Source organism: Siniperca chuatsi, linkage group LG7 (genome assembly GCF_020085105.1).
Source record: "Siniperca chuatsi isolate FFG_IHB_CAS linkage group LG7, ASM2008510v1, whole genome shotgun sequence".
In the NCBI taxonomy this organism is placed as follows: Eukaryota; Metazoa; Chordata; class Actinopteri; order Centrarchiformes; family Sinipercidae; genus Siniperca; species Siniperca chuatsi.
In genome coordinates this window covers 26,894,139-26,910,827 of record NC_058048.1, presented here as the reverse complement: position 1 = coordinate 26,910,827, position 16,689 = coordinate 26,894,139, and the positions used below count along the sequence as shown (strand labels likewise).

The 16,689-nt window shown below is 40.7% G+C and overlaps 1 protein-coding gene across 5 annotated transcripts; it reads left to right on the top strand.

Moving 5' to 3' along the window:
• Positions 1 to 628: 628 nt before the first annotated feature.
• Positions 629 to 16,647, top strand: rasgrp4 (RAS guanyl releasing protein 4). 5 transcript variants are annotated; one of them, XM_044202778.1, is made up of 17 exons: positions 633 to 1,132; positions 7,169 to 7,344; positions 8,900 to 9,011; positions 9,230 to 9,292; positions 9,406 to 9,537; positions 9,706 to 9,844; positions 10,887 to 11,060; positions 11,224 to 11,340; positions 12,184 to 12,459; positions 12,553 to 12,633; positions 12,924 to 13,028; positions 13,158 to 13,267; positions 13,422 to 13,572; positions 13,660 to 13,696; positions 14,021 to 14,152; positions 14,260 to 14,459; positions 15,479 to 16,647. In XM_044202778.1, the coding sequence occupies exons 1-17, from the start codon at positions 1,116 to 1,118 to the stop codon at positions 15,587 to 15,589; spliced, it is 2,133 nt and encodes a 710-aa protein (XP_044058713.1). In that variant the 5' UTR covers positions 633 to 1,115; the 3' UTR covers positions 15,590 to 16,647. The 5 variants fall into 5 exon arrangements, with proteins under 5 accessions (XP_044058716.1, XP_044058713.1, XP_044058712.1 ...); XM_044202777.1 differs by having other exon boundaries at positions 9,703 to 9,844; XM_044202779.1 differs by lacking the exon at positions 633 to 1,132 and adding an exon at positions 8,542 to 8,617 and having other exon boundaries at positions 7,210 to 7,344; positions 9,703 to 9,844.
• Positions 16,648 to 16,689: the final 42 nt, after the last annotated feature.

The window sequence follows — 16,689 nt, the reverse complement described above, 5'->3', positions numbered from 1 at the left end:
ATGTCCCCTGTTTGGTCGCCTCTTCCTCTTGGTGTGTTAAAACAAGGATGCCTTTGAGTCTCCCTGTCCAGCTGCACAGCCACATTCACAAGCACAAACACTACCTCCCTGTGTAATCACTTGCTATCCTGAGAAATGGCACAGGGAGTTAAAAAAAAGAAGAAGAAAAGGCAGAAATCAGGGTGATAGACATGATTTGGGGGACACTGGAGACCATGGATGAACAAATCTAGTAGGGAGTCGTGTGTCAGGATTCAACAATGTTATCAGACATCTAATGATCTCTTTTCAGGGACTGATTCTTTTGCCAAGTTCAGACGATGCCCTAGAAAACTGCATCAAAAGTGACATTTAGGTGTGGCCTATTTTTTTCTGTGTTGATGCTCTGAAAAAAGAACCACAGATGTCGCTTCCTGGAGTACACTGATGGTGCTCAGATGATTGCTCATCACTATCTCTCTCTAACTCTCCTCCTCCTTCCTCTATGGCTACTGCATTTGTGTTCGCTGTTCTCTCTCCTCTCCTCTCCCCTCCCCCTTTTGCACACACACACACACACACACACACACACACACACACACACACACACACAGACACACACACACAGAAACTGATGTGAGTTCCCCTATCTGTCAGAGCCAGTTCCTCCATTTAAGATGCTGACTTGTTTATGTTGAAGGGACAAGTGAATGCGTCTTGTTAGCTCGTGTACTCTACTTTTAAGGTTGTTTGAGGCTTTTTCTCTTAACATGTCTACTTTGTTGCAGGTGGAGGGAGCATGAGGTCTGTTTTATTGCTGATTTGTGGTTGATAGACATTTTCAGATAGCAGAGAGAGAGGGAGGTTGACTGACACACAGTGGTTTGATAAGCAGGGTTTAGGCGTGGAGTTTAGTCTAGTCGATGACTGGTAGGTGGGCAGCCCTGACCCCAAGCAGCTCTACGTCTTGTGCCTGCTCTTGCTGTCCTGGGCACATAAACACATAGAGGACACAGAGGAGGAGAAGGAGGAGGAGGAGGAGGAGCAGGGTCAACCATGGAGCTGTAGGGACACGCTCAGATGCCCGTGCGGATCACCAGTGGAGGAGGAGTGCCGCTGAGGAGAAGAGCTCTGCAATGAACAAGACCAAGAGGTAATTAAAAAGAAAAGAAGAGGGTGCATCAAAACTAGTCTGGTGCACTCAGACCCACTTCAGTTCAGTTCAGTTCAGTTTCTTAGCAAGTGTAAGTCTAAGTATGTGTCAGCAGCAAGTGCTTTGTGTGCTGCAGAGATGTGTGAACCTTGAGGTTATGAGATGCAGTGTGGCTGTGCAAAGGCTCTTGACAAGTTGAAGAGAAATGAGGCCATTTAGTTTTATTTTCCGCTTGGTGTGTTTGTGTGTGTGGTGTGTGTGTGTGGTGTGTGTTTTCTGCCATTTATTTAAATCTAGACAGTGAAGTGAAGAGAGGGAGGCTTTGTGTTAACAGAAAGGTTGCAGACACACATATTACACATACACACTCACACACGGTCACAGCTAATGTGTTTGACCTGCATATCAGTGAAGAATATCAACATCTCAAATTATTTGTGTGTACTGCACACAAGCGAGCTCTGACGTTCAACAGTTGTGCGTGCCTGTTGAGCACTGCCTGTTCACCTTTCCATGGAATGCGTTCTGCTTTTATGTTCTGTCGAGCTCATAACCATTTACATGTCAGTCCAGTGATGTTTTTTGCATTTTATCTTAGATACTGCTAAGAAACTACACATTTAGCAGCCTGTGTTTTCAGTGGTACTTATTTACTGCTGTAGTTGTGACCGCAGCTCTTATCAGATTGCCTGGAATGAAAGGGTGGTTTGTTGAATGTTAAGGTGGTCAGATGTGTGTTATGTGTGATTTAACTACCTGAGTTTAAGGTGGACTGCTGGAGTGGCCACATTACTGTGCTTCCCCTTCAGGGGTGAGGTTGTCTTAAATCATTAGTTAGAATTTTTACAATTGGTAACATGCATTTCTCAATACTGAGTTAACTTTTTCAAAACCCTTCACAGTCAGCACAGCAGTCAGTGTGGACTAAACTGTAGATCACTTTTCATTGCTTTTACATAAAATTCATTAAGTGACCACATATTTCAAAATTAATAAACTGTCTCAATCAAACTCAGCCACCACCAAATCTTTAGTCCATTTTGCACATTTACATACTATTGTTAAAACTGTTAAATTTACATTCAAAACCTAAAATAACACAAAATTACTGTAAATTAGACAGCAATTTGCTACATTCTGTTACATCTACATCTAAAAAGAAATAAAAACGCATAAATAACCTAATTGGGATACTGATTGCCTATTTTTATTCCTTGATGACCTCTATGACAGACTTGTGCCAGCTTATGAAAAGGTTTTGTAATTGTATGCGACGTGGCGTTTCACCGTTCTCGTCCAGTCACAGAGTGGTTTACAGCCCATCCCACGATGGGTTCACTTTTCCTTCTACCTTATTCTCCATCCCTCAACCCCATAGAGGAACTCTTTTCCTCATTGTGGTGGAAAGTTGATCGGATGTGCCTGTTGGACGCAATGAATGCTGGATGCCTGCACATAACTGCAGACGATGGGATCCAGACATGCAAAAAGATCCTTTCCCAGGTGTATTGCAAGAGAGAACAGAAGGTCTGATGTCGATGAGAACTTGTGGTCAAATGCAGAAGAAAGGGTTGACTACCACTGTCGTATTTCTATATCTGTAGCTATCCTATAGTATGTATAGTGAATATGTGTAGTTTTGGATTGCATTAATTGAATTATTTTAGTTTCAATTACTTTAGTTTAATTTTGTGCACACTCTGCAAAAATGGCAAACAAATAAAGCCTATTAAAGGATACTGCAGCATTTCTGATTCATTTCTGTGACGTAAACTGAAAAAGAAGTGCCCTTTTTGTTGTAATGGAATCTTGGTTTATGCCAAATAAATAAATAAATATAAGATACTTCAAAGACAATAGTGATACATATTGTAATGCAACCTGTTAGTGTTGTATGTCAGTAAAGAGAACTGTCTGAATAGTTTTGAAAAAGTGAACTCAGTATAGAGAAATGTTACCAATTGTAAAAAAAAAAAAAAAAAAAAAAAAAAAAAAACACATAAGGCCAAGATAAGATTCACAAATGATTTTAAAAACTGAGAAAAAAGAAAATACAACAAAATAACAAATATATTTTGTTTGAATGAGACTTTAAAATCTTTGTAGATGAAAAAAAATATATAAAAATATATAACATAAGCCTAAAAACAAAGAGATGACAAACTAAATCAACATGAAATGAAGAAGAGAAATAAACTGAAGCAGAATTACTGATGTAGATAATGTAAGTGTGAGTGTGTGTGTGTGTGTGTGTGTGTGTGTGTGAGAGAGAGAGAGTTTTCAAAGAGCAAAAGAGGGAGAGAAAGTATGCATTGGCACTGAAGGTGTGTGTAGTTGGACAGGTATGATTTAATTTAACAACAGGTTCATGGCTGCAGTCCCAAACAGTTTATACTTCTCCTCACAAAACAGCTGAAGAGGTTTATGACTATTTGCTGCAATTTTTCTGATGCAAACTACAATAGTTGGTACAGTGGATTTATTGTTGGACCAAATGGATGAATGGCTCATCGCAGTAGACGCATTCCCTTGATGCAGAGGGAACGCAGGTTGTGAGAGGGGACAGCGAGAGAAAAAGAGCAGCTCACAAACAAGGCCTTCAAAGGACCCTGGCTTCAATTAATCAATTAAGGAAAGAAAGAGAGGAATTTGCATATCCCCCTGCCAGTGTGGGAGCGAGAGAGGGAGAAAGGGGAGGGGGGAACTGGATCTGTAGCCAGGAGTCCTGACACGGATGGGAAAGGGAGTGAGAGGGGGATTTCCAAAGAAAAAAAAAGGAGAAGCTGTTTCCTGAATGGCTTGAATAGAGCAAGGATGAAGGAAGAGGAAAAAAGTGGGTGAAGGAGTAGTCAGTGAGGAAAAGGAGGTGCGGAAGGTCTTCCTAAAACAAAATCAGTGATATGATAACCCAAGTTCATTAATATTTTAAAAAAGAGACTACTTAGGGTTCTTTCCTCATTGACATGCACACTTGGATTTTCTTTTTCAAGTTTCAGCAGTCATATGTTTCCATGGATGCACTGTTAAATATAGAAGGGTAATTATGTTTACCCAATTTTCGTGTCTGACAGTTAGGAAAAGGTGAATGCAAATACCCAAACAGTAACTCCAGTTGTGTTCAGATTTGCATGGGAGTCCACCACACTGACTGTATTTACCAAGAGCTCTCGGTTTCTTAAGCTGGTCAGGCTCATTGCACAGAAAAGAGATCACTGACTGCTGTGCTGTTAATGTGCTGCGTTACCTGCTCAACACTCTGGGGGAAATTCCCTGACAAACATCATGACATCAATAACATTTCCCCATCAGCACTTCGGTTTGTAGTAGCGAGCGTGTCTCCTGAGACAGACAGAGCTGAATTCACTCTGAGTCAGAGAGAGATGACAAGTTGTAAAGGGCACTAAGATAAGAAAAACATTGATCAGAAGTCAGAAAATTGATTGGCCAAATGTAGGATAATGAATTAATCATTTAAGTTTTTTACTTTAATTAGTTTGCTTCATTAGTTGTAAAAACATATACATGGAGATATTCATGTAAACATTTTACAGGACACACTAAAGAAATTACAATGGGAAAAGTCATTCATCAAGCAAAAATGCAAAGCATACACTTAGTATTTGTTGTTGACTGTAAAACACTAAATACGTTTGTGTTTTGGACTGTTGATCACACAAATCAAACAAATAAGACTTCACCTTGAGCTCTGGGAATCTATGATAGAGATTTTCTCAATTGATTGGGCGTTTGTTGCCCAGCAGGTTTCCAAACCAGCTGCCTGGAGCTGGACTACCAGGATGCAGAGAGATGGGGTCGTCACTGACATCCCCCCCATCAGGGTTTCTGAATACAGGCGTGGCTGGAGGGGAAATGTGTGGTGTGATAACTGTGACAGTTGGATGAAACGGCACATACAGGCAGGAGCGCAGCTTGTGGTATAAATATACAAGTGAATGTCACCCGGTACGCCTGTATGAGATTCATTCATCCATTCATGTGTTGTACATAAAGCAAACCCAACGTTTTTGTGTAACTGGTGTGTGGATGCATGTGCATGTGGAGTTATTCATTATATATTGTATATATATATGTGTGTGTGTGTGTGTGAGAATGTGAGTGGGCTGGGGAAATGAGCTGCACACACAAACAGAGGTTAAGAGAAGGGGATGCAGGTCTGGTCATTCAGGGAACTTGTCGCCAGTTCTCTGAATTCAAAGTATTTCCTGGTAATGTCATAACATTAGCTGCAATATAGAGACCGACACAGCTTGACAGCGTTACATGGTACACACTGTTTCTACAGATACATGAGGACAAAATCTGAAATACTCAGGCACAAGTTTTACATCTTTTTTTTAATGGCGACACACTCAATGATCAGGTTTCATTTCAAATTTGGCAGAAGGGTTGTGGATCAAACCCTTTCCTTCAAATATTTTGTAATACTGAAGCAAAGATATCAGTTCAAATGTAAAAAGGATGAAAAGAGTCACTTACTGTTTATTGTGAAATACACTCAGATATTGCTAAACTGAGCCCCTGATCTGAAGAGGAAGCAATCGCATCATGAAACAAAGCAGTCTCATTTGTCTTTTTAAGGGTTTTTGAAAAGACTGTGAAGAGTAACTCCATGTTAACACTCCACAACTGAAGTGTTGCATACTGACCTCCTTTGGTTGAAAGTTCTTTTGCACTTCTGACCGCACTCAACATCAATCCAGCTTCACTGCAGGGTATGGCCAAAGCTGTGATCTATATGCTATGCCTGACCAAAAGCCATTTCCGCCATTCTTTTTAGTCTGGGTTCTCCTTGTTCGCAAGTTGCTATTGAAAGTCAAAGGAAACACAATTAACATCAACATTGTCCTACATCAGTGGTTCCCAACCTTGTGGACTGGTGATCCGTAAAAAACAAAGTAATGTCCACTTACAACCCCTTCTCACAGGTTGCACACTGTGTGTCTATGAGCTGTGAGGAGTTTAACCGAGGAGTGATCTTTCCTTCGTTGATAGATTGTTTTTTAGAAAGAAGGTAAAACTATTCAGTATTTTAGTAGAAGAAAAGATTGGAAAATAAACAATTCAGTCTGGCAGAATTGTTTTTTTCCTTCTTTCCTTTTGTATTCCCGTGTCCTAGACAACAGTTACACAAGGTGACAACACTATGTATACACCATTTACACATTTATAGATTTGTTTTGTCAACAGTGAATGTTGTTGAGCAAGCTCAAACTGAAAAACCCAGAAACTTTTCTGAGGAACTGCTGAAGAATTACAACTGCTTTCAAATCAGTATCACTGTAGATGCGTGACACATTGTAGTACTGACCTCATCCAGATGTGACGTAATATTGTACTTTTTCAGTCTGACTTTCAGATTTTAAGGGTATACTGTAACTACTGTTTAAAGGCATGCATTAATACTACAAAGGCATTGGCCAAGTATTGGCAATTTAAACCAGATATTTTATAGCTCCCAAAATAGTGATCTGCAATTTAAAACCACTTAAGAAACACAGCTTATGTTAGGTTTTTAAAACTCATGCAAGGAGTTACAGTAGTCATTATGATTATATATACCCTATTAACGAATAGCATATTGGTCTTCTCTTCACTTGCTGTCGCATTAAAACGAGTTTAAAACAACAAAGGTATGGGCTCCATGTTTCAAAGAGGATGGGTGTCTACACCATCTAAACTTGTGACACTTAACTGGATAACATGTCAGTACAAGTCCAAGTCTGTGACCTATTTGACAAATACTGAACATTCTGGACTGTTTATTATCTGTCTGCCAGGCAGCTTCAGGTGGAGAAAGAGAACAATATGTTTGCAGTTGTTCTGCTAGTGTGTGATGGTTCAGAAAGCTGCAGCGCTGTAGCACAGCTTATCAGATGTGGGGAGCTGCATTTCCTATGATGTTGACCTGCACTCACCACACTCTGCTCTACTTATTTCTAGGCTATGTATACTCCCTCTCTGTGTCTGAATCTCTCTCTCTCTCTTGCTCTCTCTCTCTCTCTCTCTCTTTCACAGGAAGCCCAATGTGGAGAGCCCTGGTGGGCTGAAGAGCAGGAAGCTGGTGCAGCGGAGGAGGAATACATGTCCCAGTCCTCAGGACATCAGCCGGGCTCTGCAGAGCCCCAGCTCTGCTCCCAGCGCCAGTGCTGCCAGCCTGGATGAGCTCATACAACGCTGCCTAAACTGCTTCGGTCAGTCTCTGTCCCTACGTGTTTGCATGTGTTCCCAAAGTTGTCATGTGTCTTTACGCTTTATCACAACCAGGTTATATAAATGAGGGATGAGGGAGAGTGAGGGGGGAATCTAGGGTAAGAGAGACTGACAGGGAGGGAGGGAGGGAGACAAAGGGCAGTCTCATACAATCAAGCTTTGTTCTGTTGGGCTGCAGGGGCCAACTAGCTATTCCCATGCAATGTTAAACTATACAAATCTCTATCCTCTCTGCCTCACTTTCAGTGGTTTCACTCTCTTCATTGGTCAGTTCATCCAAATCACAAAAAAACATGTCTGGATACTCCTTGTGGTATCTAGCACACAGATAGTTTATGTTTAATTTGCAGAGGTTTTGATATATCCACTGGTGAGAGTCCCACTGCCACCACGGTAATGGAGGTGAATAACATTTATTTTATTATGTTCATAGACTGAAAAGTGACATTTGACAAATTCAACAGCAACATGCCTATCCAAAAATAACGTTCTGGTTAATCTGGAAAATCAAACAGTTTTCCTAGGGAGCATTTTTCATTAAAGAAATAAACAAATAAACCCAAAAATATCTGATTGTCCAGATACCACAGGGAGGAAGTGGAATTTGTTTGTTTGGTTGTACTGACCCTTAAATCATGATACAGGTATCCTTAAAGTAATACCAATAAGGCATGTATATCAAAACCTCATGTACAGTACGAATAAAAAAAACAACTTGTGTGATTTACTTAGATTTATAATACCACTAAGTATGAAATGTGTTACAGTCAGTAGTTGTCACTACTTTCAACAGCAGATCACATGCATGCACATGAGATAGAGATTTGCTGCAGGCAAATATGTGCAATAATATTTTTTTCTATATGTGGGTATGAAAAGGATCAAAAGCTGGTATTGACTGAGTGGAAAAGCTCCAGTGCTACTTGGTTTGAGTTGGTCAATACGTTAAAGGTGACAAGTAATGATACCCACACCCACATGCCAATCTCATTTTTGGCCTTCTCCCCCTTTTACCAACAACCTTAAACAACCCAGTGAGAGACATTGACTAATACTTGGTTGCACTCTTTATGTCCCATTATGATATAATGCATGATGAAAAGGTACATTGTATATCAAGTAAATTAGACACATTTGTCTAGACCTTTTTTTTCTTCATTTGCTTATTTCTACTCTAGGTCACAGTTGGATGTATCTCATACAGTAGGCGAAAGGCAGGAAAACACCCGGGGCAGGTTGTCATTTCGTCGCAAGGTTAACACAGACAGACACTCACACCTACAGGAAATTTAAAATCTCCAATCCACCTGAGCTGCATGTCTCGGGGGTGTGACAGAAAAACAAAGCACCTGGAGAAAACCAATATGAAAATCTAAAACCCACTCAAGTAGAACTAACTGACTGACTGAAATGAACTGAACTGAACTGCTTGACCACTGAGCCACCGTGCAGCCCAGAGTTTTTGTTGTTGTTGTTGTTGTTTTCAACGACATTAATCTTCCTTGTGTGAAATGTGCTGCTGTGTTTTGGTTGCAGATTCAGAGGGGAAGCTTTCCAGCCCCAGAGGGTCCCAGCTGGTCCACATGACCCTGATGATGCACAGTTGGGTCGTGCCATCTCAGATGTTCGCCCAGAAACTTCTCACCCTATATCCTCCACTGTCACTCAGTGCAATACTCTGGTCCCACCAGTGCACTGCTCCCAATCACATGTCCACGTTCATTAATCAGATCAGGAAACAGGCATGGCTTTGTTTTGCACTCCTCGTCGGCAAAGCAGATTTGAAGTATATGTCCCTGCTGCTGTTTAGTGTAATGTTGTGCCATATCTGCACAGTGTGTTTGGATCCTTGACTCTTTCTCTCACTTATAAGGATTGTCCCTTGGACAAGAGAGGACTGAGGCGGACACAGATCTGCCACCTTATCAGGTGAGTAAGGACACCAGACACAATAGCGTGTTGTATAACAGCCTGTGACAGAACTGGTTTTCCTGCTCTATTTGCAGGTAGTAAACATATTTTCTGTTCTGCTTCTTTTCAAGACAGTGGATGAGCCAGTTTCCGGCGGTATTCGAGGCAGACCCCCTCCTTGAGCAGACCATGGGGGACCTGTGGGCGCTGGTCCGGTCAGACGGAAAGGAAATGCACTCGCAGCTCATGGACACCTCCTGCTTGTGAGCCATGTTTTGATTAGATTCACCATCATGCCCTGGAGGAATTGTAGTTTGCTTATTTGGCCACAACTCAAACAAGTTTTTCTATAAATAGAAAATATAGTTTTTCTATAAATAGAAAAAAAACGTCTATTTTTGTCCTGTTGCTTGGCTTTCTTTTCCTAGAAGCCCTCATGTGAACATATTCCAGGCGCCCTCACCCTCTGTGAAGAAGAGGAAGGTGTCTTTGATCTTCGACCACATGGAGCCAGATGAGATGGCTGAGCACCTCAGCTACCTGGAGTTCAAGAACTTCTGTAACGTTTCAGTAAGTTCAGTTCTTCTCACTATAAACTGTCCTTACTTTGCTTAATGAGGCATCCTGTTGCCATAACTTGCAGAGATGTTGCTGCTCCCGAAACAAACACTCACAACAGGTGAAAGTGCAAACCATTAAGATTTAATAACTGAACAAATACTTGTTAAAATGCCAAGTTTCATATGGCTATACTAATCTATCCCCTGATAAAGAAAGACATGATACTGTGGCCACAATTTATAGTTAAAACATAATTTTACCTGACAGCTATGCAGAAACTTTTACGGTAATCACTTTCTCTCCATGCTCAAGTACATTTAAAAAGTGCACAAGCCCTGAGGCTAAACAATCAAATGCACTGACACTTTTGTATATCTTAGGGTTTGATACAATACAGAGACAGTGCATACAATGAAATGACAGACTGTAAGAGTATTAAGGAGACTTCAGGAGTGTCAACAATGCTGGTGACAGAGAGTTTAAGGGCCACAGTCTTTTTAAAATATATTAGGTATCAGTAATAAAACATTTGTAAGAATTACTTTTAAGTTGTCAGATTGTCAGAAATCCACCTGGCTGGTGCATAATATCTCGTGCAGCATAACTTTCTTTGTGTTTTTAGTAAGTTCAAGGGTTTCATAAGCAAGATCCAATGGACAGTTTGACCACTTACTTTCTGGAAAAGAGCTACAGAGCATCCATACCAAAAACCATTTACTCAATATCTACATCCACAGACTCAAAGCCTTAATGATGTCATATTAGAAAGTGGTACCGCATCTTTCCTTTTACTGAGAAGTCAGGTAAGATGTTCCTTCCATAAGCTGGAGAATTGTTTTCTCTTTCAGTAGAAAAGCAGTTAGTAGTACAAAATATGATCTGCTCTCGCAATTAACAGTGGCCAATACATTTATCTGACTGGTGAAAGTGGCTGGGTTGAATTTGGTGAGATTTCTATTCTGCTTGTACATACTGCGTGAAAACAGTGTGAAACTCAACCGCCTTTTGGCCAAGCTGTTTCCTGCCTGACCACTGTTATCTGATTGGCCAGTTCCTGGACTACCGCAGCTACGTGGTGCGAGGCTCAGTGAGGGACAACCCTGCTCTGGAGCGATCGGTCATGATGTGTAATGGAGTCTCCCAGTGGGTCCAGCTGATGATCCTCAGCAGACATACAGCCCAGCAGAGAGCCCAGGTCTTCACTAAGTTCATTCATGTGGCTCAGGTAAACTGGTTGAGGGATCAAACATCACAAACTGGTTAAGAGGCTCAGAGGGATTTTTGTTTGGCTGCCAAGAAATGTACTTGTTTGGGTTTTGTTTTGGGGAAAATTACTTTATGTGCTGTTTCGCACCCCGCAGCCATTCACTCTGCTCTTTCCTCTATAGAAACTTCGAGCACTGCAAAACTTTAACACTCTAATGGCAGTGACTGGAGGCCTTTGTCACAGCTCCATCTCCCGCCTTAAAGACACATCTAACCTGCTGCCTCCTGACATCACTAAGGTATTTTAAATATTACACATAACCATGAGTCAGTCTGTTGATGACTACCTCACCACAAAGCTATAATGATGAAACTTTTCTTTCTTGAATCATCCTCCTTCTTAATGTCATATTTTTTATTAATGATTTTGTTACGTTTACTTTCTCTGTCTGTCAAGATATATCTAAATTGGTGGCATTGAATTGTTTTTTTTTGCCTTAACTGTGAGACTAGCACAGTATGTGTGCAGGTTCTGCCATTTAACGTGTTATATAAGGGTGAAGAATAATGCCTTTGGGTGTAACAGCAAATTGGAGAATTATTCGGTATAGGTGACATTTTCACTTCTTGTTTTCTTTTGGGGGACAACACAGGTTTCTTTGTCTTATCCTTATATCAATGATTTCTTTTTAGTTGTTTAGATGTTCTGTTACATTGGACTTAAACAAAAAATAACACTGGTCAGACCCTACGGACAATATATGCTACATTTAAGATCATATGGAAAATTACATTTACATACAGAATAGCATACATGGCATAATGGCATACATGTCCATACATGTACAACTATGTCCTAAAATTTGAACATAGCTCAAATGATCAAAATTCACTGTTGGTAGGCTTTAACAAGAAAGACTTTGTAATGTTGCATACTTGCCTGAAAATGTTGGAACAAGACCATGTTGTTTATTCATTATTTATGTGGTGACAGAATTGTATATAGAATATTTTTGGACCAAATGTTGATCTCTTACATTTGTATTTTATATATTTATGGTTATACTAGTCTAAATAACTAAATACATAGACACATGACAGGCTCATTTATCATTACTTTGTTGATCTTTATCTTCTTTCAGGCCCTGAGTGAAATGACAGAGCTGCTCTCCTCTCGCAGCAACTACAGCAACTACCGGCGGGTTTACAACGAGTGCAGCGGCTTCAAGGTGCCCATCCTGGGCGTCCACCTGAAGGATCTGATCTCGCTGAATGAGGCCCTGCCGGACTACATCGACGAGGACAAGATCAACCTGAGCAAACTGCAGCACCTGTACAGCAACATCAACGACCTGCTGGCCATTCACAACTGCAAACCGCCCTTCGAGGCCAACAAAGACCTTCTGCATCTGCTCACGGTGCGAGACAGAAACTAGGAGATGATTTTTAAGAATTCAGTTTTAAAACTTTCCACGAAGAACATCATAAATTATGTTCATTTAATGCTTCAGCTCTCTCTAGATTTATACTACACTGAGGATGAGATATATGAACTTTCATACACCAAGGAACCCAAGAACTCCAAGATCCAGGTCAGTAGAGCTACATACTCTTCTTTGAAGTTGAGCTCTATCTAACACCATCAGGCTCACATTTGTTTCAACCACTTTTCAAAAGAGGAGGGATGTTTGTGTAGCTCTCTGTGGGTGTAACATCTTCTTCAAAACAAAAGCACAGACGCAGTGCTGAAATACATCAAAATCAGCCACATCAAAGCGCTGTACGTTAGGGAAGCATGTTATGTGGTAGGTGTGCTCTTTTTTTTCTTGTTTCTCACATGTGCAGTCCTTTGTGTCTCATCACTGCTTCTGTCGGTTCACAGCCTGTAGCTCCAGTTAAACCGCCTGTAGTGGCAGAGTGGGGCTCAGGGGTCACCCCCAGGCTCGACCCTGACACCATATCTAAACATGTCAAACAGATGGTGGATGTGAGTATGTGACTCTGCAACAACCTCATGTCTTTCACTTCCTTATTACATGGTATGCTAAAGCAGAACTAACCAAATGCTCCTTGACAAGTGCAATCGAATATCTGATTGCTCTGTTGCCCCCTGCAGTCCATAATGAAAAATTACGACCAGAACCAGGATGGTTACATTTCACTGGATGACTTTGAGAAAATAGCAGCCAACTTCCCCTTCTCCTTCTGCACTCACGAAACTGACAGGTGAGGAAGCTGCAACACGCACAAAGGCCTCTCACCATGACGTGCCTGCAAAACAGAGAAAACACGAAATATGTATGAGTTGTTGAATGGTTTATAGAAACCTCAACTCACTTACTCACTTGTTGTGTTGTACTTTGGAACATTTTCTGCCCAGGGAGGGACAAATCAGCCATGAAGACATCACCTCTTACTTCATGAGGGGAATGTCTATATGTGCCAAGCTGGGCTACAACTTCAATGACGCGCACAACTTCCACGAAACCACGTATAAACGGCCAACGTTTTGTGAAACTTGTGGAGGCTTTGTGAGTATCCATTGGATCCATTTTTGGTTTTATATAAATGGCCAATCAAACTGCAATATCACATGTATTATGTCTGTCCTCTTATAGCTGTGGGGAGTCATCAAACAGGGCTACCACTGTAAAGGTAAGATCACAATCCATGTAATTTCATCCTTTATCAGAGTAATCAGCTTCATCAGAGCAAGATGATGCCCCATTAAAGGATGGCAAAGGGTCAGTTCACCCATTTTACCTCTTGTGGTATCTGGCCAAGCAGATCATTTTGGTCCAGGTTTTGAGATATCTGTCTCTGAGGTTTCTGCTTCCACCTGCCTTGTGAAAGTAAGGTGACAGTAATTTGTTTTGTGGTGCAAGCATTGAATCCACAGACCTTTTGTAATTTGAGTGAACTGATCCTTTAAGTAGTAGTGCTTCTGTTAAAGTCTCGATTTTTTTTTCTGTCTCTCAGACTGTGGGATAAACTGCCACAGACACTGTAGAGATCTGGTGGGGAAAGAGTGCTTGAAGAAACATAAAAACACAACTGGGTCCTGCCCATGCACCCCTGCCCCCGACTCAAGAACCAAGGGCAACAGCTGGAGTACGTCCTTCCTCTATCATATACAGAACACACATGTAACACCCAAAATTCCCTGTCTATAAAATTACCTTTAACCCAGCACACTGATGTCTTATGTGCCCCGTCAGGTTCAGAGGAGGAGGCCTTTATTTTCCCCCAAAGTAACGAGACAGAACACAACAAGGGCACCTCTGTTTGGAAAAATAACACCGGTGATTCGACGCTGTCGGACCGCTCCACTCAGACAGATCCTGGAGTGTGGACACCTGAGAAAAAGGACAAGAGGGGAAACCACCACAACTCTCTTGTTGCGTCTCCAGATAAAAAGGTGAGACAGGGTGTGAGTCCCTGCAAGGAGATCATACAGGAGGACAGAGTTTCTTGACCTTTCTTGACCTATTTTTCTATCACAAATGCTCATGACCCCAGCAATTGAAGAAACATCAGTGTGTCAGTCTAAATCTCTCGAGTGACTCTATGTGGGGTCAGTCCAAGGTAGAGAAACAACACATCCAGCAGTGATTCACTTGGGTTAAACACTTTCAGATGCTACTACAGGAGCTAATAAATGATGGTCAGTCACAAATACTGGCTGTTTGGAGTGTGAATTGACTACTTTAAATGACTCTCCTTAATGTAATTTTCCTGTAGATGTCGAGCACATAGTGAAATCTGTAGTTAAAATTCCACTGGTGTACTAAGATTTATTAAATAACAGTTTTGCTGTTGTGGGACAATCATTTAAATCCTCTATGTGGATAATCTTTGCATGATCATAGCATCTTTCAAATTATTTTTATAGCATAAGTTTCTGACAATGTTTTGGCCAAAGTCAGAAAATTTTAAATTCCACACACTCACACTCACACACTCTTCACTTAGGTTGGCTGATTAGACCTCTAGTCTAAAATCCCTAACACAACACACATAATCCTTTGTTTCTTTCCAAAAGTAAATCTGTCTAGAGAACTGAGAAAAGTAGGTTACTGCCAAAAGTACCGAGCCCATACTTTTGCTTTACTGAGGTTTTATGTACAAAGGAGGTGAATGGAATTTTGTTACATTTTGACAAATTCAAAAGCAACACCTCTCTCCAGAAACACTGTCCCTTTTACTCAGGATAACCCACAGAACTCACTGTCATTATTTAAGTCCTTTCTCTGCAGATAAAACTAAAACTTTGCACGGCTCTTAGCCACTAGTGTGAAGTGAGACTTTTTTTGTGAGATTTTTGATGAACCAATATGGTTTCCCACTAGAAACTGAAAGGGTTTTCCCACAATAAAATATAGTTTCTGTGTTTGAGAATCTTATCTTGATGATGAATTTGTCTTTTCTGTTTTCCAGGTCAACACACTGCCACAGAGAACCCGAGGCTGCTCCATGCCTGTTTCCTTCTTGCAGGAGAAGATGGAGGAGCTGCATCTCTACAAAGACAAGAGCAGAGAGCCAGATTGAGCACTCCCATCTTCTAACATTTCCCCTCATGGACAAAACATCCAGACACCATCACGTTGAAGACAGAGCTGTGTCTGACTGGTGTTGAACTGATGAGATGTACTGGCCATTCACATCAGAATGCCAGAAATTATACATGGACTCCCTCATGTTTCAAGTATGGATGTGACATGTTTTTATTATTTTATTTTTGTCTTATTAGTTTGGCTTATTGTTTAGGCTTCAAACATCAATTTTCCTACTGTAATTTATAAACACCTCATTTGGTTTTTAGAAGATGCCTTGGTTCTTTGGTGCTTTGATTCTACACAACCTCAATCCATAAGGTCATTTATGACAATAGACACAAGGGTTTCCTGATCCTATATACACATAATAAATACAGGGCAGGAAATTAACACTAACCTCAACAAAAGTCTGGTCAATTTAAACTTTGGCAGCTATATGACAACTCTGCACATGAATTTGTAAAGTAAGCCGCCAAAAATTTTAGAACTGCCATTTGTTTGGCTTTGGGTTGGGTGAAATGATATACAGTATATACCATGAGACAATTTGTCGTTTGTCAACCAGTAGATATTGCTATACCGTTTATGATCACTGAAATCACAAATCACTGAAGCCATTTCTTTATGGCAATATTGGACTCACTGGAGTTTTGCTTGCGACTACCTTTGCATTTCCATCTGGTTAATTTCTTAGTTACATTTCCAGAAAATGTTCATCAAAATTTCTATTGCTATCACAAACAATGTAATAGTGATAGAACACTTTGTCCATATCGCCCATCCCGAGTTTGGTTGGTAAATAGTGAAAGCATCTTCGGAAGTTTTATCCATCAGCCACCACAACTAGCAGCAGAAAAAGTTTATTTCCTGCCCTGACAACATTTTTGACTTTCAAAAGTTCATTCAAGGTTCAGCAGGACTGCACTGGAACTATACATATGCCCCAAAATTGGCATATTTTTTTAGCTAAATGCGTGTTTGTTTTGTCCTTTTGTCCACGATTTTAATCTTGTTGAAAATAAGAAAAAATACACCAACAATGATAAATCATGCAGAATGTGTTGTGTTTGACTTAACTCACTGGCAGAAAAA

Coding starts and splice junctions, on each gene's coding strand:
- rasgrp4 (XM_044202777.1), top strand. Junction 12,460..12,552: donor ACCTTCTGCATCTGCTCACG/GTGCGAGACAGA, acceptor TTAATGCTTCAG/CTCTCTCTAGATTTATACTA. Junction 13,268..13,421: donor TGCACTCACGAAACTGACAG/GTGAGGAAGCTG, acceptor TTTTCTGCCCAG/GGAGGGACAAATCAGCCATG.